This window comes from Equus asinus, chromosome 1 (assembly GCF_041296235.1).
Source record: "Equus asinus isolate D_3611 breed Donkey chromosome 1, EquAss-T2T_v2, whole genome shotgun sequence".
NCBI lineage: Eukaryota > Metazoa > Chordata > Mammalia > Perissodactyla > Equidae > Equus > Equus asinus.
In genome coordinates this window covers 104,688,595-104,715,356 of record NC_091790.1, presented here as the reverse complement: position 1 = coordinate 104,715,356, position 26,762 = coordinate 104,688,595, and the positions used below count along the sequence as shown (strand labels likewise).

Sequence of the window (26,762 nt, the reverse complement as noted above, 5' to 3'; positions counted from 1 at the left end):
CAAAGCAATAAGGAAATTTATTTTCTCACATAAATCCAGAAAAGGTTAGGCTTCAGACATGGTCCATCAGGACTCCAGATTTACTTCTTTGTAGTTGTCTTGGTCGTGTCCTTCTCTGTGCGTTGGTTTCATCTTCAGCATAGCAAGACTGTTGTGGCTCTTCCAGGTATCACAGTCAAACAAAACTCTCTAGAGCAAGAAGGATCATCTCTAAGAATTACATCCCATTCGCCAGAATTGAGCTACATACATGTTGCCAAATCAATCAGCGAAAAGAGGAATGGAATTACTGTGACTGACTTGGACCAGGGTTGAAGGAATGTTGGAGTGTCACCTATAATTATTATTAAGCATTCACTTTAAAAAAAAAATAAGACTGACAAAAATCAGAATCAGAGTTCTTGGATGTTAAAAACATGATTGCACACAAACAAAAAAGTAGATGGACTGTAAAATAGAATATCCATGGCTGAAGATCAAATTAGTGAGCCTGAATATCAAGCTGAGAGATGCTTGGGATGATCCTCCCTAAAATTTACCACTAAAAATTTAAATGAAGGAAAGTATAAAAGGAAAATTGAGAAATGGAGGATAGATCTAGATATCTCACTATTCATGTGATAGTTCCAAAAGGAGAGATAAGAGAGAATGGAGAGCAACAAATAAACAAAGAAATATTAGAAGAAAATTTCCCAGATTTGAAAGAGACATCAGTCTTCCCATTGAAGAGGCCCATGGAATGCAAGCAAAACATATGATAACAAATTCACACTTGAAAGACAGCAAAGTAATATCTCAGAATTTTACATTTTATTAGAACTTGAGATTTATTTATATTAGGGGAATAAAAAATAGATTGTCTACAAAAGAAAGAGAGTCAGACTGGCATCAGACCCCTCACCATTAACACTGGATGCTAAAAGTTTCTGCAACGTCTAGGGGAAATAATTTTGACCTCAGAATACTATACTCAGTGTGTTAAGGTATTGTTGTTTTCCCTTGGCCTTCTTGCTTTGACTGAAACCTGGCTCTTCCCTGAGGACGCTGATCACCCTGCAGCCTTCTGGAGTGATGGCCATTTTCTCTCCCTTGTACCACTGGGCCTCAAGTCTAGTTAGGTGTCCTTCCTGATCCTCACTTTCACTTTCAGATCATTCTTGTTGCCTCCTTAAAAGTACAAAGCTTTGACTCTCATGTCATCAGACTACATCACTCACTCCTCCCTGTTACAGGTATTTACTGATGTCTGAGTTATTCTTCCCCTTCCACCCTCCCCACCACACTCTACCCACTACCATTCTTTGAAGATTTTGATTCCTGGCTTACCGTCACTCTCTCCTATTTCTATCTTGATTTCACCATCCATGTGGATGACCCTTCAAGTCTTGGCTTCTTTGTTTCTTGACCACTCCAGTGATCTTATCCTCTACCTCATCTCAGCTCTTGTCATACTCAGGACTTTATCAACCCCAATAACACAGTCCTCCCACAAATCTCAATTTCAAGCATACTACTTATACTACTCTTTGAAAAACTGCTCCTAAATTTGCAGCTCACTCCCTCTAGTACTCTGACTCCTGTCTTTTTTGTTATAATCACTCTCTCATTAATTTATATACACCTTCAACTGCCTTGTAACCCTCTTGCTTTCCTGAATTCACTTGAAAAAAACAAAATTCTGTTTAGACCCTAACTCCTAAAATACTATTTAAATCCTATGTCTGCATTCATGCAACTGAACATTGCTGGAAAAATACTCAATCATGCCAACTAGTTTCACCTTACTTCATGATCACAAATCTCAGGTGGGCCCTTAAGGCTACCCAACAATTATACTTACCATATTTCATCAATTCTAAAACATACACATTTTCACACTTAATATCTCTGAAATGAGGATGTGTCTTAGATATGCCACTATGGCATCTCATACTTTAATTGTCAGGGCTTTTCCTTTTTTAGTGGTACCTAAAATAATGGTGTGTCTTACAATCAATGGCATCTTAGATTTGATGAAGTATAGCATAATTCTCGAGTCCTTTTCATTCTCTCATTCTTCCACATGATCATTTAATACTTTTCTCCTCTCTACTCAAACCTCCAGTACTTCCTTCCTGTATTAGTTGCTAGCGCTGCCAATGCCGCCTTCCTGCTGTGTCCTCACATGGTCTTTCCTCTGTATGCGTGCATGTCTCATGGTTGTGTGTCCAAATTTCCTCTTCTTATAAGGACATTGGTCATATTGGATTAGGCCCACACTAATGGCCTCATTCTAACTTAATTGCTCTTTAAAAACCTTATCTCCAAATATAGGTACCTTCTGAGGCACTGGGGGTTCGAACTTCAACATATGAATTTTGAGGGGACCACAATTCAGCCCATGATACGCCCCCATGCTCACTTTCAGTTGATGACTTTGTTCCATATGTCGTAGATTTAGAAATACATAAGAAAAATTCGAAAGTTCCTACCACATCACCTCCACTCTTCACTAACCATCTCCATTTCATTAGCTTCTTTCCTGTTGCTACAGATAAACTATCCGTACCCCTAGAGAATCCTTTCTTGCCAAACAAAGCACTTCCCTCCAGCTCTCCTCCCTTGCCTGCGTTATCATTTCTTTCCATATAAGCTCAAGGGGGCCAGAGTTTTTTTTGTTTCGTTTTGTTCTCTACTCCCAGCATCTAGAACTGTGTCTGGCACATCATATAAACTCAATATTTAATGAACAAATCCTGATTTTATAAATAATATAAAAATATATAACAAAATTATATATTATATATATTATAAATATATCCCTTTAGTATATATAATATAAAGGCAGGCACTAGAAGGGAAACCCTTTACTGGAAGTAAAATTATAACAGTATATCAAGTAAGAGAATAAAAAGGAACAAATTCAAGTGAATCAGTCCAAGAAAGGCAGAACACTTCACAAGAACAAGAAGTAGGTTGCTAAGGAGAGGCAGTCACCTGAAGGAAAAAGCCTCCTGAAAGCTCATCTCAGATATGGTCATATAGTAATGACAAAGGAGATTCAGAGAGGAGAACCACGCTGATCAAAAAACCCACTTTAGGGGGCCGGCCCCATGGCAAAGTGGTTAAGTTCGTGTGCTCTGCTTTGGTGGCCTAGGGTTCGCCAATTCAGATCCTGGGGACAGACCGACACACCGCTCATCAAGCCGTGCTGTGGTGGCATCTCACACAGAAGAACTAGAAGGACTTACAACTGGGACATACAACTATGCACTGGGGCTTTGGGGAGGAAAGCAAAAAAAAGAGGAAGACTGGCAACAGATGTTAGCTCAGGGCCAATCTTCCTCACCAAACAGCATACCTTAAAAAAAAAACAACTCCACTTTACTGCTAAGATAGGGGGTCTTTGCTATTCTTCACAATTAGGGTGTTATACGTAAATGGTGACCTCTGTATGTTTTCATTTCTCTCCCATCCTAATGGGAGTTTCTCTTTTTATTCTCTTTCTCTCTCTCTCTTCCCTTCTTCCTTCCTTCCTTCTACTCCTCCTCTATCTCCTCCTCATTGTTGTCTTCCTCCTTTCAATTGTAATTACCCTGTTTTCTTTCTACCACTGCATATTGAGTATGGGGCAATTGGTTAATTGTGTAATTTAGCCATAGTTTACCATAAGGAGTTGTACTATATTTAGACCTGAAAAGAGAAACACAAATCATCCAGAGCTTTTTTTGAACTTCAATATGAATGAATAATGGGATCTTGAGTTATCTCTATAAGGAGGTGTGTTTGTCATACACATTAGTTACATTTTATCAGGTGTGCCTAGTTTAAAAAGTGTGTGTATGCTGAATGCAATGTGGAATCCTGGATTGGATCCTAGAACAGAAAAAAATCATTAATGGAAAGATTGATGAAATCCAAATAAAGTCTGTAGTTTAGTTTTAGTTTAGTCTTCTTAGTTTTGACAAATGTACTGTGGTTATGTAAGATGTTAACACCAGGGAAAGTTGTGTGGAGGCTATATGGGAACTCTGGGTACTATCTTTGCAACTTTTCTGAAAATCTAGCATTCAAAATACAAAGTAAAAACAAAACAAAACAAAACAAAAAGACATACAAAAAACAGTGCCTGGAAATAAAGTAGCCTGTATTTGGAGGCTGGGCTGCCAGGACGTGGAATGTCTTTTCTTACTCAGCATTCACTTCCCCTTGGTCAATAACATCCTGCTTTCTATTGGGAAACTAAGCAACCCTCTACTACCAGTCTTTGTGGTTCAGATGGCAGGGCCATTACTAATTCTCCCTCTGTCTCTGTGGATGGAAAGTGCCCCAGGCTTGACCCCACTGATCAACACCACATTCTCCTGGTCACAGTCACAGACTCAGGGATGAACATGTGACTCAATCAGTGCCAGTGAGACTCAATTCCAAGACTCTTGTGAAACTGTTAAGAAGCTAGAGTCTCTCCTTTCCACTAGGGTTGCTAGGAGAAGTTGTATCAGCCTATTGGCATCATGAAGCAAGAGTCTTCTGGATAATGGGAGTAAGAGATGAAAGGGCAGAACAAACAAGAAAGAGCAAACCCAAGAGCCGACAACTTATTATCTAAGCTTATATAAGTTCCTCTTGCCAGCCAGGTCCTGGACTTTGTCAATAAAGTATGTTTGCTGTATAAGTCTGTTTAAATGGGTTTTCTGAACCTTGCAACTCGAAGGAACTCAGACTAATGCAAAAATTTCTAAGTGTAGTGGTGTGAGGCAAAACTGTTCATCTAGCATGATACCATCTTTTTAGAGTATTTGTTTATGCATATAAAATGTCTGGAAAGATTTAATGTGTTCACTGGATTGGGGTTACAAGAGATTTTCACATTCTGCTTTGCACATTTCGGAATTGTTTGAATTTTTCATTAGGGACATACATTATTTCTGTCATTGGAAGTAGCAAACAGACAGAAATGTCTTAGGAAGTATCTATGATAAAGAAAACAAAACCAAAAACATTTTAATTTGCCTTGTTCAGTTAGTCAGATGATTTAGGCATTTCAAGTCATAGACTGAGACCCTCAAGTTTTTTTTTAATATGTGAATGCCATATAGCTGAAAGTCATAAACACTTTGCTCATCACAGCATACCGAAGTTTTCACGAAAGATAGGCATGAAAATGTGTGGCTTTTGAGAGAAAATTCTAGCAATGTACAAATTTATTTTATTTTAATAATACCTCCCCTTGATAACCTCCCCTAAGAGAATATTCCCCTAAGTTAATATCTCTTCCCTTGAGCTTTGAATTTTGTCCAATTCACTTTCTAGGGTTACGAATTTAAAATGATTAGAGCATAGTGCCAAAATTTGCGATGAAATCTGTCATTGTTTTAAATTCAGGATTTACGAGACAATATCATCCTTCAACAGGAACCTCATCATATATTCGATAGGTTCGTGAAGAAAAAATCATCACAATCGTCCATTCCCAGTAAACTTTGCTGAATTACAAAACTGGTCCTAACACGGAGTACGCCAGTCAACAATGAGAATTCCTCTATATCTACATATTATGGGAAGGTTTCAGAAAATTACTCAACAGATTCCACTCCCAACTTAAAAAGAGACTTTCTCTACCAGAGAGATTCTTGGCTCAGCATTTACTAAGGGACACTGTGTGCACATTTCTCTGCCAATCACGTGGAACAAAGGTCATAAACTGGTGACCCAGGGGTGAGATTCAGCTTATATGTGGTTTTGTTTGATTTACAGTGTTCAAATATTGAAAAAGTTAGCTTAAAACTAGGAGTTGGTGTAAAATAATTCAGATTTCTGGGAGTCGTTTGAAAAACGGGAAAAATGTGGCAACACTACACTTCGCATTGGGCATTAAGTTAGTACAAACTCACAAAGTGGCTAATTTCTCAGCGTCTGTCATATGTGAAAACAACTAGGAAAAAGATGGCAAGGGAAGTGGTTCCCCCTCTTGCCCCAGCAGTCCTCTCTCTGGTGGCTGAAAGTTGAAGATGCTTCGATAACTTATAACTCACTGCTCTACAGGGAGCATTAGAGATTCTGACTTTCAAAGGATTAATAACAATTTAAAAGACCAAAGGGAAAGGTAATATGCAGTATTTATTTAAATGTTGCTTTTATATCATTAAAGTACAGATCTATACGTTTAAGCCCACTTGATAAAATCAAAACAAAACAAACGAAAAGTATGCTGATACTTTCGTATGGTGAAAGCTTACCCTGATTATAAAAAATAAAAGGAAATGAAATTTGAGTGCTGGAGTCATAAAACCCGATCAAACATATTTATCCCAGATGATATGCCCACCTACAGAGAAAGAAAACTGTGACAGTTTCCTTTGACTCTTGTTTTTCTAGCCTCATAAACATTGGGTTTTGATGTTATTTCTTTAATGAATCTTAACTATCAAAAAGTTAATGACCTGTCAGGATTTGGATTATCTATGTGGCCCAGACATTCATTGATACTGTATGCTGAAGTAATGAAAGTTGGTCTGTATGTAACAATTTCAGCCTCACAGGACATCCCTCTGGTCTGTTCCCTTTCCTCATTCCCCATTAAAAAAACAAAGAGGGATTTCCAGATTAACAGCTAAGCTTTTACTTTTAACTTCTCTGTGGATTGTGTGATACACTTAACCCATCAGAGTTCAAGGTATGAGACAAAACTCACTATAAATATTAAGTTCTTATAAAATCATTGGGAAGCCTGAAGGAGCAGGATCTAGGTTGGGCCTCCTGGAATGCTCTCTGAACAATACAGAAGTGGCCCACGACTACAGGGTCTTTACTGCTTCCAGGCCAGGCTAGAACTGGAGACACTACCACCAGCAACAGCATCCAGACAACAGGAAGACCACTGCATCCAGGGACTAGGGAATTAGATCAAGAAGCGGAGACACTCAGGAAGCTGGCAAATGAACACTGGATCTTCTCAGGAAAACTACAATTTTCCTAACCAGTGGTGACAGCCAGAAGTCACAGTGATGATGGCCTCTCACTCACTTTTGCTTCCCAAATCTTGGGCAACTGCATCTAGTGGGCAAAATTGAATTTACACTCAGAACCCTGGGTGCAAAGGAATCAGGGCATTGGAACTTTCCAAACAGAAGGAAGGTGAAATGAAAGCTAAGGGCCAATTTAAGTATTTACTATATACATAGTTTTTTATTAGTTTGTGTTGAATGATTTTTATAAATTTGCATTTAAAAGTGTACAGAATTAAAGTGCAACAGTGACAGTTCAATTCTAGGCATTGGCATATAGAAACATTTAACACAGATTATACGTAAGGTAATAGGACTGAGAGAAAGACAAAGAAGGAATTATACTTTCCCTCGCACAGAGATAAGCTGTAGATTGAAAGCTTCAACCTTCTTGTGCCATTTCCAGCTCCACTGTCACTATTTTAATACAATGCACGACCATCTCTAACCCTACTTCAGTGATTCACTAAATGGTCTTTGGGAATCTACCTTGTCAACTCTCTATTCTGTTTTCCACATGAAACTATAGTAGTTTTCTTTTTTTAAATTAATAGACTTTACTTTTCTGAGCAGTTTGTGTTTATAGAAAAATGACCAGAAAATACAGAATGTTTCCATATACCCTCTCCTCCTCCTCCTACCCGTTTCCCCTACTAGTAATATCTTGCATTAGTGTGGCACAGTTGTTATAATTGATGAGCCATTATTGATACATTATTAACCGAAGTCACAGAATAGAGTTTACTCTTCGTGTTGCACATTCTGTGGTTTTGGGCAAATGTATAATGACATGTATCAACGATTAGTTTCATACAGAATAGTTTCACTGCCCTAAAAATCCCGTGCTCCACCTAGCCATCACTCCCTCCACTCACCAACTCCTCGTAACTCCTAGCAACCACTTTTCTTTCTACTGTCTCCATAGTTTTGCTCTTTCCAGAACGTCACATCCTTGGAGTGATACAGCGTGTGTAGCCTCTTCAGGTTGGCTTCTTTCACTCAGCAATATGCTTTCAAGTTTCATCCATGACTGTCTGTGACTTGATAACTGTTTTCTTTTTATTGCTGAATACCATTCCATTGTATGGACATACCACAGTTTCTTTACCCATTTACCTATCGAAGGATACGTAGCTGCTTCAAAGTTTTGGCAATTATGAATAAAGCCGTTATAAACATTTGTGTGCAGGTTTTTGTGTGGACATAAAATTTCAACTCACTTGGGTAAACACCAAGGAGTGTGATTGGTTGATCATTTGGTACGAGTGTGTTTAGTTTTGTAGGAAACTGCCAAACTGTTTTCCAAAGTGGCTGTGCTGTTTCACAGCCCCACCAGCAATCAACGAGGATTCCTGTGGCTCCATGTCCTTGTCAGCATTCGGTGTTGTAGTGTTCTGAATTTTAGACTTTGGATTGAACCACTGTAACAATGGTATTTCATTGTTTTGCAAACACTTTCTCCCACCAGTGGCTTGTCTTTTCTTTCTCGTAACAGTGTCTTTTTCAGAGCATAAGTTTCAATTTTAATGAAGTTCAACTTACTAATTTTTTCTTTATGGATCATGCTTTTAGCGCTGTATCTAAAACAGTAATCACCAAACCAAGGTCACCTAGTTTTCCCCTACGTTGTCTTCTTTTATAGGTTTGTGTTTTACATGTAGGTCTATGATTCACTTTGAGTTAATTTTTATGAAAAGTATAATGCCTGTGTCTAGATTCCCCTTTTTTTGCATGGGGACGTCCAGTTGTTCCAGCACCATTTGTTGAAAGTCCATCCTTTCTCCATGGAATTCACTTGCTCCTTTGTCAAAGATTAGTTGACTATATTTGTGCAGGTCTATCTCTGGTGCCTGTATTCTGTTCCAATGACTTAGTTGGCTACTCTTTCACCAGTGCCGGGTGGTCTTGGTTACTGTAGCTTTACAGTAAGTCTGGAAGTCCAGTTATGTCAGTCTTCTATGTTCTTTTCCTTCAATGTTGTGGGTCTTCTGCCTATACAATTAAACTTAAGAATCAATTTGTCAGTTTTCACAAAATAACTTCCCGGGACTTTGAATGGGATTGCATCGAATCTATAAATCAAGTTGGAAAGAACTGATATCTTGACAGTATTTAGTCTTCTTATCCATGTACATGGAATATCTCAATTTATTTAAAATATTTTGATTTCTTACCCAGTTTTGTAGTTTTCCTCATATAGATCTTGTACATATTTTGTTAGCTTTATACCTGAGTTTTTTTTTTCTTTTGGTGCTAACGTAAATGGTATTGGGTTTTTAAGTTAAAATTCCAATTGATCATTGCTAGTATTATATAGAAAAGCCACTGACTTTCACATATTAACTGTGTATACTGCAACCTTGCTGTAATTATTAGTTCCAGGGTTTTTTTTTTGGATTCTTGGTGATTTTCTACATAGATTAATCATGTCATGTGCAAACAGAGTTTAATTTCTTCTTTCCCAAACTATATACTTTTTATTTCCTTTTCTTGGGACTTGCAGTACAATGTTGAAAAACAGTGGTACAGGGGACATGTTTGCCTTGTCCCTGATCTTGGCAGGAAAGCATTTAGTTTCTCACCATTTAGTATGATACAGCTGTAGGGGTTTTTGTAGATGTTCTCTCTCAAGTAAGAAACTTCCTTTCTATTTCTAGTTTGCTGAGAGTTTTGATCATGAATGAGTGCTGGATTTTATCAGATACTTCTTCTGCATGTATTAATAAGATCATATGATTTTTCTTCTTTAGCCTGTTAATGTGATGGATTATATTAATTGATTCTTGAATGTTGAACTAGCCTTGCATATCCGGAATCCCACTTGTTCATGGTATATAATTCTTTTAATACATTGTTGGATTCAACTTTCCTTTTTTTTAAGGTATGCTGTTTGGTGAGGAAGATTGGCCATCTGTTGCCAGTCTTCCTCTTTTTTTTTTTTCCCCCCCAAAGCCCCAGTACATAGTTGTATAGCCTAGTTGTAAGTCATTCTAGTTCTTCTATGTGGGATGCCACCACAGCATGGCTTGATGAGCGATGCGTAGGTCTGCATCCAAGATCTGAACAGGAGAAGCCCGGGCTGCTGAAGCAGAGCATGTGCACTCAACCACTAGGCCATGGAGTCAGGCCCTCAACTTGCTAATATTTTGCTGAGGATTTTCGCATCTATGTTCACGAGAGATATTGGTGTGCAATATTCCTATCTTGTAATGCCTTTGTCTGGTTTTGGTGTTAGAGTGATTCTGGCATTACAGAATGATTTAGGAAGTCAGAGTAAATTTTTTATTATGACATATTTCAAAGAAATAAGAAAAATAAAAGTATGTGTACCTTATAGCCAGCCTTAAATCTGGATATTTTCCTAATTTGGATAGCTTGTAACACTCACCCATCCATCCTCCCAAATTCATTGGAAGCCTTTATCTCCCCATCCTTCATCCCAAAATAAGTACTATTATGGATAGCATTTGTTGTTTTCATTCATATATACATTTTTTACTACTTCTTTACATTTATATGTCTATCAATAATACAAAATATTGTTTTGCAGGCTTTTAAGATTTATATAAAGAATATCACATAGCGGCTGGCCCCATGGCCGAGTGGTTAAGTTCGCACGCTCTGCTTCATTGGCCCAGGGTGTTGCTGTTTCGAATCTTGGGCATGGACGTGGCACTGCTCTTCAGGCCATGCTGAGGCGGCATCCCACATAGCACAACCAGGACCTACAGCTAGAATACACAACTATGCACTGGGGTGCTTTGCAGAGAAGAAGAAGAAAAATACCCAAGAATATCACGTAAACTTTTTTTGGCTTTTCTTTGCTCAAAATTATTTTGGATTTATTAATATGGTGTCATGTAGTTCTAATTAATTAAACTCCTGAATTCTATTACATTGTGCAAATATGCAACTTATTTATCCTTTCTCCTATTGATGGTCATTTAGATTATTGCCAATCTTTTGATCTTGCAAATATTACTGCAAAGAACATTCTTGAATATATCTCTGCACAGATACAAGTGCAATTATTTCTCTAGGTTATATATTGTAGAAGAAAATAATTCATGTTGTGTTTTAATTCTCTAATTTATTTTATCTGCAAAAATAATTTCTGCAAGGAGGCAGATCTTTTCAGATCTTTTATTCAGTGAGAGGATTAACAATATTTTTTATGCTGAGTTAATTATAAAAACAATGAAGCCATGGTCAGCAGGTTATTATACAAAGTTCATGAGGAAATTCCACCTACTATCACAACTCTAATAAATTTTATACACAAATATTTTTAATAGTTCACTTTTCTATAACCTCATGTTGACAGGTAACAATCCTTGGAGGACAACATTAAACATGAATCTAATATTACAGGAATGAGTCTTTGGCCTTCTGAGTAAAGAAACGCAAGCATATTTAACCTGTATTTTATGGTAACTGCTATGTTAATATACTCTAACCTTTTACCTTTCTAAACATATTTGTATTCCCCAAAGTCTTAGGAAGCTTTCTTATTATATCCTATTCTGACTTGTGGCTAAGCTTTTCAGCTACAATTTTAGACAAGTTTGAATTACACTAATTGGTGTTCATAATAATTTTATTCCACAATACCTAGATAAGGGTTTGCTGGCTTTCAGGGTGTTCAGCAGCTTCAGCTTTGCTATATTGCCAAATGCTCTCCAAAGTGGTTGTACTCTACTCCCACGAGCCCTTGTGTAGGGGGCTCAGTATCTTCACCAACACTTCATGTTGCCAGACTTTTTAAGTTTTGTCACTCTGATGAGTGTGATATGATAGCTCATTGCGACTTCAATTTATACTTTTATGATTACTAGGGATTCATGTGCTTATTGTCCACCTGGGTTTTCTCTTCTATAATTGTCTGTCTTGACTCAATAGGCTCCTTGCTTTTCTCATTGATTTGTAGGAATTCTTCATTATTCTAGATATGAGTAATTTGCTAGTTATGTGTGTTGTAAATATCCTTTTGTTTATGTAATTTGTGGTTTTTAATTTTAATTCAAATTTGTCAATCTTTTATGTGCTTTTCGTATCCTCAGTAAGAAATCCTTACCCATTACAAGCTCATAAAAAAATGTTGACTATATTTCCTTCTAACACTTTTTTTCAGTTTTATTTTTCACATTTGGGGCTTTATTCTGCTTGGAATTTGGCTTTTGAATGGTGTGAGGTAGGGATGTACACTAATTCTTTTCATAAGCATAAACAATTGAGTTATTCCCACTTATCTGTCCTTTCCCACTGATTTTTAGTACTATCTTAAACATATATCAAGTTTTCACATATGTGTGTTTCTGAGGTCTCTATTTTTGTTTCATTAGTCTGTTTATTCCTGTACCAATCACAGTCATTAGTTTTACAAGTTTTTTTAATTTGGTAGAGCAAGTCTGCTTATATTTTTCTTCTCCAACATTTTTCCAACTAATCTTGACTCTTTCCTCTTTCATATAAATATTGGAATCATTTTGCAAGGTTCATAAAAATTATTTTGAGATTTTTATTGGAATTGGATTAAACTTATAATTTAGGGAGAATGGGCATATTTACAACATTGTATCTTTTTATCCATGAATAACATCTCTCTCTCCATCTAGTCATGGTTTTTAAAAAGCCCTTCAAAAATGCTTCGTAATTTTCTCTGTAGTTTCCTGCCCACAAGACTTACTGCAGCTTGCTATGGAGGGTAGGGCAGTTCTGCCTATTGCCTTTTTTGACTGGTGTGTAGGAACACTATAATTGTATATCGTTCTTGGATCCAGAATAATAGCTCTCTTGGTGTTGTACACAGTAATATTAACTGCAAATATGGTCAATTTCTTCCCATCCTTTGTTACTCCTATACCTCAGATCTTTTCCTTTCCCACTTCTCAAAGACTTTTGTGTATCTAGTTTAGAGCAATGCTTTTTCTTCATTTACTGAGTTATTAGCATAGATCCTCTCCTTTAACCAATTAATAAGGTGTATTATAGGAATAAATTTCTAGGTGCTGAACCGTCACTGCAATCCTGAGATTAAAGCCTATTAGTTTTTTTGCTAATTGCTAAATTGTGCTATCTTATTTAGGATTTCTGGTGTCTATGGTCATTAAGTGAAATGTGCTAGTTTCCATTTATAGGGTCCTTGGCCAGGTTTGAGATCAAATTAATATCAAGGGTGTAAGATGTGTTGGATACTTTCTTTTCTTTAGTAAAATTTTTATAATACAGCAATTATGTATTCCATGAAGGCTTGGTAAGTCTGGTGTCATTCATGGGGAGAATGATTATCAACTCTAAATTTAATGGTTATTGGGTTATTTTGGCTTTCTATTCTTTTTGTCAATATTGATAATGTATTTTTCTAAAAAATTACCTATTTCATCTATGTTTTCAAATGCTTTGGCATAGAATTGTTCATACTATGTCTGTGTGGCTTTCAAAGCCTTTATCAGTAGTAAATATAATTTCTTCATCTTAATCCTCAGTGTACCAGAAAAAATATTATCTGGGCCCAATGGACCCTTTTAATTTTTAAAAATATTTCATTTAGCAAAATGTAGAGAATAAAGATACAGTTAGAAACTTTACTAGAAATTTGAGTAAGGATGTAAACATAGCAATCCCAAATTCGTATTCAATGTTTTCCTGGTTTAGAAAGCATTTAATATAATAAAACATTACCAAAAAAGATGGGTAATGTACCTTGAATGCATCTAGATGTTCATCAACTGTCACAAGCCTAGAATGTATTCGTTTTATGAATCTTGATCCAGATTTCAAATATATCTCTAATGTGCTCTAGTTTCTGATTCTTTTCACTTGTCTTCAAAATGCAATACAGTTAAAACTTTGATGTCATATTTTTGTTGAAGAGAGGATAACCATCTTTTTTGCTTCATAACTGCTAAACGTTTTCACTTTTAGATTTATAAACACCAATTAGAATGGTCAATCCAATTCACTTTTATTTATTTCATTTCAGTCAGTCACCTTTGAATATAAGCCTGCTTTTAGCATTTGTCTACTTACAAGCCTTATCATGTAAATTCTGATAAGCAAACACAAAAGATGTTCTCATGACAAAGTATTGTTTGATGAAGTCCTTTTGGATGACTAACTGGATGAGAATATCATATTTCCGTTTGCCCCTAGAAATATATTGTTCACTTATTGATTCTTGAATTTGAGAAAAATTTTCCAGGATACTGTCATCTGAAAATTTAGTCTGAGATTTTGCTTCTAAGAGTCCAGAGTGCTGATTTGTCTAATAATCATGACACCTGTTAATTTTCTTTTCTTTGCCCTTATGAATGAGAAATGCAAAATTCCAATTGAGCCCAATGAAAGCTTAAAAAATGTTTACAGAGATTGTATCTCTAGACTTCTTTTATACCTTCTTGAAAGATGATGCAGTACTTGGGGAAATGCAATAAGAAAACTGAAGGATGATGCAATAGTGACAATTTATTATTTCATTATCCTTCTAAGTGATTCCATCACTATTGTTTTCTTATTGTATTTTTTTTTTAGCATAGTTCCTGATGTTACATGAAAGGTTAATATTTTTTATATTTTTCCTTTTGTCTGTTTTTTTCCCATGGCCAATCTTTGTCTACTTTAGTTTATCCAAAGAATAGACTTTTGCTTTTGTTGACTTGCTCTATAGTCTGTCTTCTGTTTCATCCACTTTTATTTGATTTTTTTAGGAAGGGTACATTTTGTTATTAAATTTATTGAACACTTTGGTCAGAACACATGATCTGCACATCAATGAGATCTTTGAAATCTGCAGACTCTTTGTGATTTAGAACATTCATAAAAATTTATTATATACTGTGTGCACTTAAAAATAATATATATTATATAGAATCTCTATTTTGTGTAGCATTTCTCTACAACCTTACAAATTCTATATCTGTTTGATATATACATGTCTGGTAGAGATGCCATAAAATCACCACTGTGATTGTGAATTTGAATCTTTTTCTAACTCCTCATTTTAGATATATCTTTCCTAAACCAGCAGATAGATTGATTTCCTTTTTCTAATCCAATCTGATAATCTTTTAAAAGAAAACTTTACTTCTTTTAGATTCTGATTACTGAAATATTTGGACTTACTATTGTTGCTTTCAGTTTTTTTTTCCTCGTTCCCTGACTTCTTTTGGATTTCTGGTTTACTAAATTCCCTTTTCTCCTTTCTCTGCTGGTTGGAGATCTTTAAAATTTTTGGTCATATAATCTCTGAAGTAATTATCTGAAATGACAGACCCTTTTATACTGTTTTAAGTCAGTATAAAAACATTTTTATACGTTTCAAAAATTGCACAGGAAGTCATTTTTGTAATATTGATATTTTAAGCTAGATCCATTACTTTATTAAGGTATCCAACTGAATCTAAATATCACAGCAATTTGATATCCATCATCACTCCTTAAAACAGTTGCAGCAAATTTTACACTATTTTATTCCCAACTCGTATTTTTCGTATACCCCATGTAATTTTATCTCATTGTATTTTCTCTCACTGTATACACTGTACCGCTTGAAAGTCTTACTGATATTCTATCATACATCTGTTTTCTCAAAATGTATGAAAAACATATTTACTGAAATAAAAAAATATTTTTTGAAATAAAAAAATCCATTTCCAATGACTATAAACCTCCAAGTGTTGAAGATTGTTGTCTGGATTATTGTTAGTATTCAAATGGTAAAAACAACACAACTATATCAATTTTAATAAATTATTAAAAGCACAAATCAAGTTTTATTAAAAATGTATCTCTTAATGAGATGGATGATGCTGTATTTTTCTATATTCATGGGTAAATACTGCTAATATTGCTGGACTGACACAACATCAATTTTATTACTATTTTTTAAGCATAGATATAAATGCTGAGAAAATTCATTCAGATTTAGAAGTAAAAAGGGATAGAAAGAATTTTGTTCTAATGATGCCATTCAACTCTCAGACTCCTTTTAGGTTATATGCCCCAAATTATAAACTGACCTATCATCAAATTATTTTTAATGATTTTAACTGACAACTTGACTATGTTTTCTTCAATTTTGTTGAAAGCAAAGAACTGGAAACCACCCTCATTGAAGAATCTTGCTGTTCAAGCCATTTTCCTTCTCAATTCCTTGGCAAGTCAACCAAAGGGCTTTACCAAGACTTATCTATAACTCTTTTACTTAAGAGTCATCTTGCTTATGGAGCTTAAAATTAAGACAAAACTGAATAAAAATATCCCTCATAAAATTAGAAATTGCACAGATTTCTTGAGAATAATTATATATAGATTAGAAATTTTATGTTTGAAAAACAATTATGCTTTTTACAGAATTAGAACATAACATAAATATCTGAGAAGGAAGAATTAATCCTATTTAAGTAAAGCTGATTTTCTAAAGTTAAATTGCACTATGTGCTAGACTATATTTTGGGGACACTCACTCCTATACCTATACGTAAGTATATGTTTTGCTTTTAAGAGTATTGTTTACAGCATTTCATCAAATACGATAAAATTCACAATATATTTCTGCTAATTTAAACCTAAATATACCATAGGAATGAAAAAAGCAGGGAAATAGCTGAGTGTCAAGAAGTAGGAGACTTGGGCCAGGTAAAAATTAATACGCATTTACAGAATCTCGGAACGAACTGGCAAAGGTTAATAAAAATGCTTCTCCTAAGAATCTGGGAAATGCTCTGGAAAATATAAAAATCATGAACTTACCTCTGAAATATGATCTTCTAACTTGAAGATGTAATGTTAATATATCAGAAATAAACATGGAACTTTTAACTTCTTTCTCCTTGAAATCATGCAAATTATGCTACTAAGACAGGTTTGAGACACATTCATCAGGCTCTTTATCATTACTGAGAATGGTGAAAACAGTTTGCTTGACCACAGATTCACCAAAACCTACCATGCTTTTATACCAGTCCCGAATATTCTAAGACAGACGAGGCAAGCAACCTTACCATTTGTTTGTTGCCTAAAAATAAAGTGCCTTTCCCTTCATGTTATGTTCTTGTTCTATTTGCTTTACTTTCACATGATCCACCCTCAGGAAAAATGGTTTTTTGAATGGTCAGGAGACAAAAAAAGCAAGGTCATTAAACAAAAACTGTCATTACACTATCTCCCTACTTGACAACTCATCTGAATGGTGAACATCCCCCATGGGCCAATATAACCCATTTCTAAGATCACACTTCTCCCATAATGAAAATACATTAACTTCCACCATACTTCCTTGAACATGGCAGTGAGAAAGATCAGCTCAGGTTCAAAGGAAAGGGACATAACTCCACATCTTGACGGAGTAGTGGCTATGTTCTGGAAGAGCATGAGGGACCTGAAATATTGTTGGGGTCATTTTTGGAAAATGCAGCCTGCCATAGGTTTCTTTTGTAAAGTGGAAAAAAGGTGACTACGAAAAGCTAGAAGGGAAAAAGAAGAACTGGCATGATCCACTGAACATGGAAATGTTCTTTAGGCAGATCGGTTTGAACACAGGACCTATGGGAACTGAGGATCTGGATTCCCTTAAAGCTATCTACGCCTGCATTTCCCTTTGACAGCTAAGTACTCCCAGGAGAAGGCATACCTTCGTGTGAAGATGCAGCAGTAAATTATACTCTCGTTTTTTAATTATCTGAATATCCAAGATGCATACTTGACTAAAATTTTTTCTGTTACTTAGCATTTCTAAGGAGGTAAAAATGTGTATTCTGAAACACACAAAAAATCATTTTTCATTTTAAAGAATGATCAATTCCTTTCACTCAGATAAAAATAGGCTAATAATAGAAACAAACCAAATCATCAATGTTGGAAGAAGTTTGATACCTGAATATACTAACTAGAGCAAACAGCAGTGCACCTTTCCTGAGGACAAAAAATGTTTCTTTCAGAAAAAGTCAGATCTCTGGAAGTAGATGTTGGTAGTTTGGTAAGAAAGAAATTTCACATTTAGTTGTTTAACATTACACTTATAAACTTATAAGGTATGTAGTGAAATAAGATGCACATAAACCATTAGAAGTTACAATTTGAAGGTCTTCCAAATACGATATGAACGCATTGGCACAAAAATCCTTCCTGACTTCTTTTCATCTTTGCCAACAACCCAGTGATCTCTAAGAAATAGTTTAATAATTATTCCCAAATGCCATTTCCTAAAGATATTTCTTATCTCTGAAGTTCAATAAAAGGTTTACAAAAGTATTCTACTTGCTCTAATTTTTGTTACACATCATGATCTCAAATCATCTGGAAAGAGATTAGGGAATAAACACATTCCCTTTAAAATACTGGGGAAAATTACTCACTTACTACCCTTTTTATACATAGGAGATAAGGTAGAGCAACACAGTTGTTACAATCAGAATGTCTGCATTCATTCACCAAATACTTATTAAGCATCTACTATTTTCCAGGCATCATTCTAAGAGCTGAGGATGTAGGGGTGAATGAGAAAGCAACAGCTACCATTTATTGAGTGCTTACTATGTGCCAGGCTCTGGCCTAAGAGTTGCACATACATAAACCCATTTAATCCTCAAACACAATACCTCTATGACATGGGTACTATTAATTTCTTTATTTTACATATGAGAAAATTGAGGCATAGAGAAGTTAAATAACTCATCTAGCTAGTAATTGATAGAAATAATCCTGGCTCTCACGGAGCTTCCATTAATCTACAATCCTTCCCTTCTCCTTTTCTTCTTTGCCTCTGTGAAAGACCTAATGAGCAGACAAAACCGGATATGGCTGAAATAAGTGGTGTGACCATTTCATTTATAGATGTTCTTTATGGGAATATTTAACAAAATCTTAACTAGCTCTATCTTCATCATATATTGAGACCTCAAAATATCTAAAAATCCTGCATGTTATAAGACTCGGTTTTGTTTAGTCAGGGGAAAAAAATCCCTTCATATTTTTCTATTACTGTAGGTATATATATATACAGCATCCCTTTCTTTGGAAAACCGCTTCTCTAATCCAGGTAGGCCTGGTGGGGCTGAAGATCATGGGACTCCTGAAGATCACGGGGGCGGTCCATGGTTCAAGCTAATTAGGCCTCAGTGCCTTGGTGAGTTATTGGTTCAGGACTGCAGAAACATGATCTAAGCATGGCAAATCTGTCTTCCCTGGGATCGACAGAGTTGGGAAATGTTCTGCAACGGGAAGTGATCTGAGACTGCTGGTAGCCCCCTTCCTTGGCCTCAAGAGAAAATGACTCCACAATACTGAGGGATGTAGAGTAGAGACATTCAGATCCTGAACACTTTAATCTAGCTATGCAAGAAATAGACCTACTCCTGCCCACTCCATTTAAATAGGCATAAAAGGTACAAATATCATTTTTCACTTAAGCTTAAGTGGGTTTCTGTGACTTCCAATCAAATTTCAATGCATTTTTACAAAAGTATTACATAAAATATGCACGAAGAACAATGGTTATAATGAATATGAATGAATTCTTTTATTCTTTTCCTTCATCCCTCTTTCTCTACAAATATAGAACTGTCTACAGTTCAAAGCATGTTTTATCTATTTCATTTTCAAAAGTAGTATGCAAAATATTTACCTATCAATTCTAAGTGATTACAAAGCATTATTTTAATAATTCTACTTCTTTAGCATATGACAACACCACAATATAGCTAGAAAGACAAAATGTTTTATTTTAAAACATTGAAAAAACATTAAAAGACAAATGTCCATTATATAGCCAAGAATGTTAAATATTTGGAAATCATAAATCTTCCAAAATGTGGCAGGCACTTCCAGAGAGCTAAATATCGCAAATTATCCTACTATATGTGTTCCCTAATACCAACAATACTTGATATGATGAAAAATATCAAGAAGGCCAATCTAATTGTTCAAAGTCACCATCTTAGGGTTCAAGTTAATTACACAAGTAAGTTCTGTCCAAGATGTTCCTGACACATGAAGCTTCCAGGTGAATTTCAGAAATGTTAACAAAAGTATCTTCCTTTTTTGCCTGTGCATGTTTGAGTATTGCTGTACTGTTGGTTAATATCCACTACAGACACTGGTTCTAGGCCAGCCCAAGGGTCTTCAAGCATTGAAGGCTTGAAATAACTTTCCAACTCATTAGACATTCTCTTTTCTCTACCACGCCCTGATCCAAATGGTGTAGATGTCCTTGGAGAACCCTTTAGAAAAAAAACCATCAGTTAAAAAAACATTTAGTAGAGATAATTGGTACTTTTTAAAGAAAGCTACTGGGGATCCATTGCTAGTTAAGTTTGTGTCTTGAGCCCAGATACGTTCAACTGCAAAGTCCATGCTTCCTTTAATCCAGTGTTTCTGTCTGTAAAAACTATTTAGACCAATTTGATATACTCATTTATTAATCATTCCATGCCCACTGTCACCTCAAATACTCTTGGATTTCTAATGTAGTATCTTTGCAGAACTATCAATTGATGATGACATAAAAAATTAATTGTATTCAATTTTTCCTCAAAATTTCAATCTTTTTTTCTAGAGAAAAATTTAAAAAATTTTTTCAACCCTAAGCTGCAAAATTTCTAGAACCTTTCCATCTCGTGAAACTTTATCTCCCTAGCTCCAGCCTCAAAGGGGTCGGGTTGGTTTAGCATAAGGAAAGCTGGAAACCACTCAAGTTTTAAACCACAGAAACCCCAGACACACCAGAAACGTTCCCTGTATCCTGTATTCAGTCTCCCTGAGCGGCACGGGAAACTTGCACTATCCACTGAATCTCCCTTGAAAAGACTTGGAGCAGAAGCCAGTGTAGTTCGAAAAAAGTCACACCGCCCCCGCTAAAAAGGTGCCAGCAGGAGGAAGACGGCACCAGTCTATAACCCTACGACCGAGATGAAATCTACGCCGGAAATTCACTGGCTTTTTTCCCCCCTCGGAGACCGGCGGTCAGAATCACTTACTGAGACGAACAGGCAAAGCCCCTGGCAGAGGAGAGGGACTTAGGGACATCAGTGTGGGGGTGGCAGCGGACTGGTTAGAAGCAGGAGGGCTCTAGAAACACAAAGTACAGCTCTGCCACTTTTTAGGGTAACCTAAAGAAAGTTACTTAACTTCTCTAAGCCTCAGTTTATTCATCTGCAAAACGGGGCTAACAATCGTATCTCACCTCATAGAGGATTAAACAAAATAATCCACGGAAAGGGATTATTAGTACCATGCCTGCCAGACAGTAAGCTCGGCACACGCTGGCTATATTACCTGGGGGTGGGTCTGCTGCTGCCCTGGGGAGTAGCCGAATTGCTGCTGGGACCCCGCGGGGGACTTGGAGTAGGAGCCAGGGTAGCCGCCAGGGGACGGAGACCCGAACCGGCCCCCCGGGAAGCTGCCGCCGGGCCGCGGAGAGTGGCTGCTTCCGTAGGGCCGAGACCGGGGCCCGTATGGCGGCGTGTGGTGCGGACTCCCGTACCCGTCCCGAGGGGAGGGCGGCCGCGCTCCGCCTCCGCCCGGGGTACCCCGGAAGCTGCTCCCGCCACCCCAACCTCCTACGCCCGGGCCGGGGTAAGGAGGAGTCGGGGGGCGAAAATTCTGTCGGTGCATCTCAGGAGCCGCAGACGAAGACCTCACCGCCGCCTTCTCCCGCCGGAACTGTCCCGACCAACCCTGCACAGAGCATTGGCGGTCCTTCACCATAACAGTCCTCCGGCCGCCCACGCCGCACAGCACGTTGGTTCCGGCCTCGCAAAGGTTCCGCCAAAGCCGGCGGGGTAAGTGGGTTCTCAAATTGGGTGGAGATTGAGCGGATTTAAGTGAAGGAAGGAAGAAGAAAAAGGAGCAAGGAAGGGCCGAACACCCGGCCCCGACAATGGCCTCTGCAGTCTCGCGGTCTTTGGTAGGGACGGACGGACGGAACGTGCGCCCCGCAGTGACGCGAGCCCGGAGCGCCCCTGCGGGTCCGCCCGGCCGGCTGGCGCGGCGCGGCGCGGCGCGGGGCGGGGCCTGGCGGGTCCGCGGGCGCCCCCAGCGGCTGCGGGCGGCGCGCGGCGTTCTCCCCTCGTGCGGGCGCCGACGAGCTGAGGCGCGCGATGCTGGCGAGGGGCGCGGCGCTGCGGAGGACCGGCCTGCTCTGCGGCCGGGGCGGCGGGCGGGGGCTGTGGACCGGCCGCCCGCAGTCAGGTACCCTCCGAGACCCGGGCGGGCGGCGAAGGGGACCCCGGCCCCGGCCTCCCCCGCAGGCGGCGCCCCGAGGAGGGCGCCCGCGCTCGCCTGCAGTGTCCGCTGCGCCCGCAGCCCGCGCCTTGGCCCTTCCCGCCTCCCGGGCCCTCGCCCCGTGGCCCGCGGCGGGCTCCGGGCCGGGCGGGCGGACCCTCGCCTCTCCCCCTGCCCCTACCCGCTCGTCCCCGAAGTTTAAATAACTTAGAAACGGTGCACCAGCCGACTTTCAGGAAGGATTCTAGGGTTGAGAAATACCGCACTTTGCTCCCTCCTTCTGGTCGAATGGAAGCGGGTAAGGGAGGAGGTTAGGATGCACTTACTGATTTTCAAAAAGAGCAAAATCTGTCCAAAGCTCTTAAAATCGTGATTGTTTCACCCACTTTTAGAAAGAAAAACGTGATGATTCAAGGATGACACCTAACGTTTAATCAGACACGCCCTTGGACCAGACACCTGTCCCAGAATTTTATTTAGAATTTGAAATTTAGATTTACTGTAGTTTTAAAGAACTTCCTTGACTCCCTTAGAATTGGAGAAAGATAGTCTGCTGAGTCTTGAGATCAGATTGCAGGGAACCGAATCTTTTAGGCAACTTGAGAACTCATTAAATCGTAGCCTAAGGGGGTAGCCGGGACCCACGCTTTTCAGCCTCGATCCCTTCTTGCAGGTGCCACTCCTCACTGTGTCTTTGACATGTTCTGTGACATGTCTAGCCGGAGACTGATGTCTTTTCAGCTTCCATCCTTGACGAGTGGAGATACACCGTTTCTCTGTTGTGGTTTATTCTGAGAGAATTCGGTTCACCAAATTTCTCCTTAGGAAGCGAGTTGTAGAATCAGTCAAGGCAGGATAGTGCCATCAGGGCTTTGTGATGCAATTAAGGCCTGAGGACCAGATTATCCACTTTGTTATATACTTCTGTCCTGGCCAAAAACTCGCCTTTCTGGACATTGTCTTTGATGCTTAACTTTATGCCGGGTAATTGAGCACTCACATATTTATGGAATGAATGAATGGGTCACATCGTATTGATCAGTGATTCTCACCTGACATACCTTTATGTCATCAACCAATCTACTTTTCTGGGAGGAGGGAGCAGAAAAATGAGGGTGGTGGGGACCAAAATTACCTTTATTAATTTTTTTATAAGTGGCAAATGATTTGCAGAATTGAGGAAAATACTATAAGTTGTCTTTTTACTTGGCTTACACTTCTAGAATGCTCTTCCCTATAGTGATATCTTGCTATCTTCTACACATATGAACTTGCATTAGAAATGGTGGAGGCAAAGAAATACATTGGAAAATTTTTGATAGATAATTATGCATGACATCGTGCCCTTCATCACATTTGCAGGTGTACATGAAGATTGAGGGAGAGTAAATTCTTAATAATTATATGAAAGCTCCAGATTCCACTTGGATCACTTCTGAGAATGGGCCACTTGCCTTTTCACATATGAGAAATTGACCAAGAGAAGTGACTTGCTTAAGTTCACATAGCAAGCAAAGGTGGGACCAGAACTCAGCCTTCCTGAATCCCAGGCGATTGTTTTTTTTTCCCTAAGTAAAGAAATATGAATTGACAGTCTATTTGAAAAATGCAATAGACAAATGTGCATGCAAAATTTTGAAAGTGGTACTGTGTAGCATATTACTTCAGATTTAGAGATTAGTAGTTATAGCCTTATGTAGAATTTTTATAAATGTAGCTAGAATCTTCCCAAGTGTTACCCAGGGAATTGCAGTCCGGCTGCCTGAACTGTTGGGTGTGAGGTCTCCAGGCATCTATTTGTATTGAATTTATTTGTGTGGTGATGAGTTCAGGGGAAGAGAGATGAGGGGAAGGGGAGAAAGTTTTGTTAGGTAGTAAAGTGAACTGGGATGATGGATATGAGAGCATGGTGGCTGCCCCATGAACTGAGTCCTCTGGAGAGAAAAGGACACTTCTTATTTTTGTGAGCGACAGAGATATGGTTCCCACAAAAAGAAAATTGCAGCACTGTTTAGGGAGGATCACCTGAACAGTATCCTTCAGAGGGCAGTTCTTTCATGGAAGATGCTCTTAGTGGCTAGCTGCTGTCTCAAGTGGCATTGTAGACTGACATCAACAGACAGAATGTCAAAGAACTTTCTGAGTACCCATGAACTATGTGAGGAGCCCCGGAAATAATTGGTTGTCTTTGTGTTTTCCAAGTTTACATTAATGCAAATAAAAGCACCAAGCCAAGAAATTTAAGAGTAAATGTAAATAAGACCTTATCTGTTTCTTGAAGACTGAGGATCATTATTAACCTAACCCAAGATTTTTTGGTGTTTCTTTTTTCAGTGGATTTCAATTTTTTTTTTATAGAGCCTTATCTTCAAACAACCATACTTGGAAGTCCAAAATATGAGAGCAGATGGGCTATGTTTGAAGCAGGAATTGAGATCCCAGAGCCCTACTCTCTCTACTTTAACCGCCCCTCCCCCCAAGAGGCTTCTGGGGCATCTGTGAGGAATTCCTAGGACTTTCCAGAAAGGATTTGAAAGCCAGTATTTTAGGAGATGTCAAGTATTAACATGTACTGCAAATATAAATACTTTAGTTAGTTTTACTGTGAATTATTAAGAAGTGAATATTTTCATGTTTCTGCATGGTCAGGGCTTTCAAAGCCAAGAAAACTAGCACCTCGGTTAAAGGGCAAGCCTTGGAAGTTAAAAGATGACTGAATAGATTGTTAGAGAACTCTCAGGAAGTTTATGTTTATATTTCAAAGGGGTATAAAACTCAGAGCCTTGGAGACGTTCCTGAGATTGAGATTGTAAACCCAGTGAAGTTTATCTTCCCCCGCCAGAGACATTTATATACATACATTCCAGAGGGTGAGAAGCCAGTGACCTTTCCCTTTTCTTCCCAAGGAGAGTCTGTTTACATTACGGAGATTAGCTTTTTCTGCCTTTTTCAGGGGAACGTGGCAGCTGGGCAGTTATCCTATACAAATTTCCAGGTTCATAATTTTGGGGACATTTCCTCTGGTTCAACCCCTGTATGTGCAGCCCTAACCAACTGACTGTCATTACAACACCTGTGGCATATTAGGTCTGAGAAAAATGGTGCGTTTCTTGATGTAGGTAATAGTTAACTCTGCTCTCTGCTCCAGAAACCTCCTGTTTACTTTCAGGCTAAAAGTGAATAAATATAGATATTATTACCTTACATATTTTTGATGTAAAACACATTAGGAGAATGTATTTAATAATTTCTATGTGTAGAAATGTTTGTATGTATACTTAGAGCGTAAGCTTTATCTTATTATTTCCTGAAACTTTTCAGATTATCTCAGTTTTCCTTATAGAGGTCCTGTTGTTAGCTGTTTTATGTTAAAGACTGTCAATAGTAGAAAAGTAAAGGCATCTCTAGGATGTGATTAGCTCACGCATTGATAGGGTTACTCCTGCACTGAACACAGTAGACCACTTCACTGTCTCTTAAGTACTCATTGATAGAGCAGGTATTAGAAGCAACTTGTTTCCAAGAATCTCTGCGAGCCTAACTCTACTGTTAATGACCTTCTTTTTAATTCTAGGCATGTATCCATTGTCCATGATAGTCAGGCACAGGTGAAATGTTTTATGCATATTTATTTCTTGCAGACTACTACTTTTCACCCAGGTATAACACAAGTGTTAATGCATTAACTCACACTTATAAAAGTTTTCATTGGAAATAATAAAATTGCTAACAGAATGCTTTGATATGAAGAAAAATGTAAGAGGATATGAATACTGTTTTCTGGACACATTTTTGTTTTAAAATGACTCAATAAAATTTTAATGTCACTAGAATTTGTATCTTTCTATTTTTCCAATTATAAAAACAATACATGCTTTTTGTAGAAAACCTGCAGTGCTTAGAAAAATAGAAAGCAAGAAAAAATATTAGTCTCTTATCCGAGAAGCAACTACTTAATATTTAAACAGAAAAAATAAATCTCAGATAGTATAAATCTTTAAATAGGAAAATAAAAGCTTTTGAAATGGGAAAACCAACTATATGAGTATTTGTATAATCTGGGCTTAGAGAAACATGATATCTCTGCAGAAAAGAGTTAACGGAGCAGGTCTGAGGCTGCTAACTTTAGAGGGACCTTCTTACAAGTTTGGCTGTTGGTTGTCATCTGAGAACCCGGCACTCAAACTGCTTCCTAATGAATAAAGGTGCCTAGATGGTTTGTAGAATAAGTGTGATTTATGGTGAACACCTACTTTTCTTCTGGGAGTCTGGAATCTAGGTACATGGTAAGCAGAGAGTGCCTTTGTGGATAGCCCTCAATAAAAACCTTGGATTCTGAGTTTGTAGTAGACTTTCCTGAGCAGAAACATTGCACTTATTACTGTATTTTTTGTTGCTGGAGAAAGAAGCATGCTTGGTGTGGTCCTTCATGGGAGGGAGAGAGCATAAGGAGCCTGTGCATGGATGTTTCCAGACTCTGTCTGTCTTTTTCCCTTGCTGATCCTGTCATATATCATTTTGGTATAATAAACCTTATGTTGAATGAATGCAACAATA

At 38.0% G+C, this 26,762-nt stretch overlaps 2 protein-coding genes across 17 annotated transcripts in view; one reads left to right on the top strand and one right to left on the bottom strand.

The window, feature by feature from the left end:
- MPLKIP (M-phase specific PLK1 interacting protein) lies at positions 1 to 21,979 on the bottom strand. 2 transcript variants are annotated; one of them, XM_014856826.3, is made up of 2 exons: positions 21,258 to 21,867; positions 1 to 189 (listed from the first exon to the last, which is right to left on the bottom strand). In XM_014856826.3, the coding sequence occupies exons 1-2, from the start codon at positions 21,687 to 21,689 to the stop codon at positions 67 to 69; spliced, it is 555 nt and encodes a 184-aa protein (XP_014712312.1). In that variant the 5' UTR covers positions 21,690 to 21,867; the 3' UTR covers positions 1 to 66. The 2 variants fall into 2 exon arrangements, with proteins under 2 accessions (XP_014712312.1, XP_014712311.1); XM_014856825.3 differs by lacking the exon at positions 1 to 189 and adding an exon at positions 15,110 to 20,203 and having other exon boundaries at positions 21,258 to 21,979.
- SUGCT (succinyl-CoA:glutarate-CoA transferase) overlaps positions 21,960 to 26,762 on the top strand; it is a 747,747-nt gene continuing 742,944 nt past the window's right edge. For all 15 annotated transcript variants that reach the window (XR_011501704.1, XR_011501660.1, XR_011501715.1 and 12 more), the window contains exon 1: positions 21,960 to 22,172. Coding sequence is in view for 12 of the 15 variants with exons in the window: in XM_070504514.1 (XP_070360615.1) it covers positions 22,082 to 22,172 (91 nt within the window). In the remaining 3 variants the exon portion in view is untranslated. The remainder of the gene's footprint in view (positions 22,173 to 26,762) is intronic.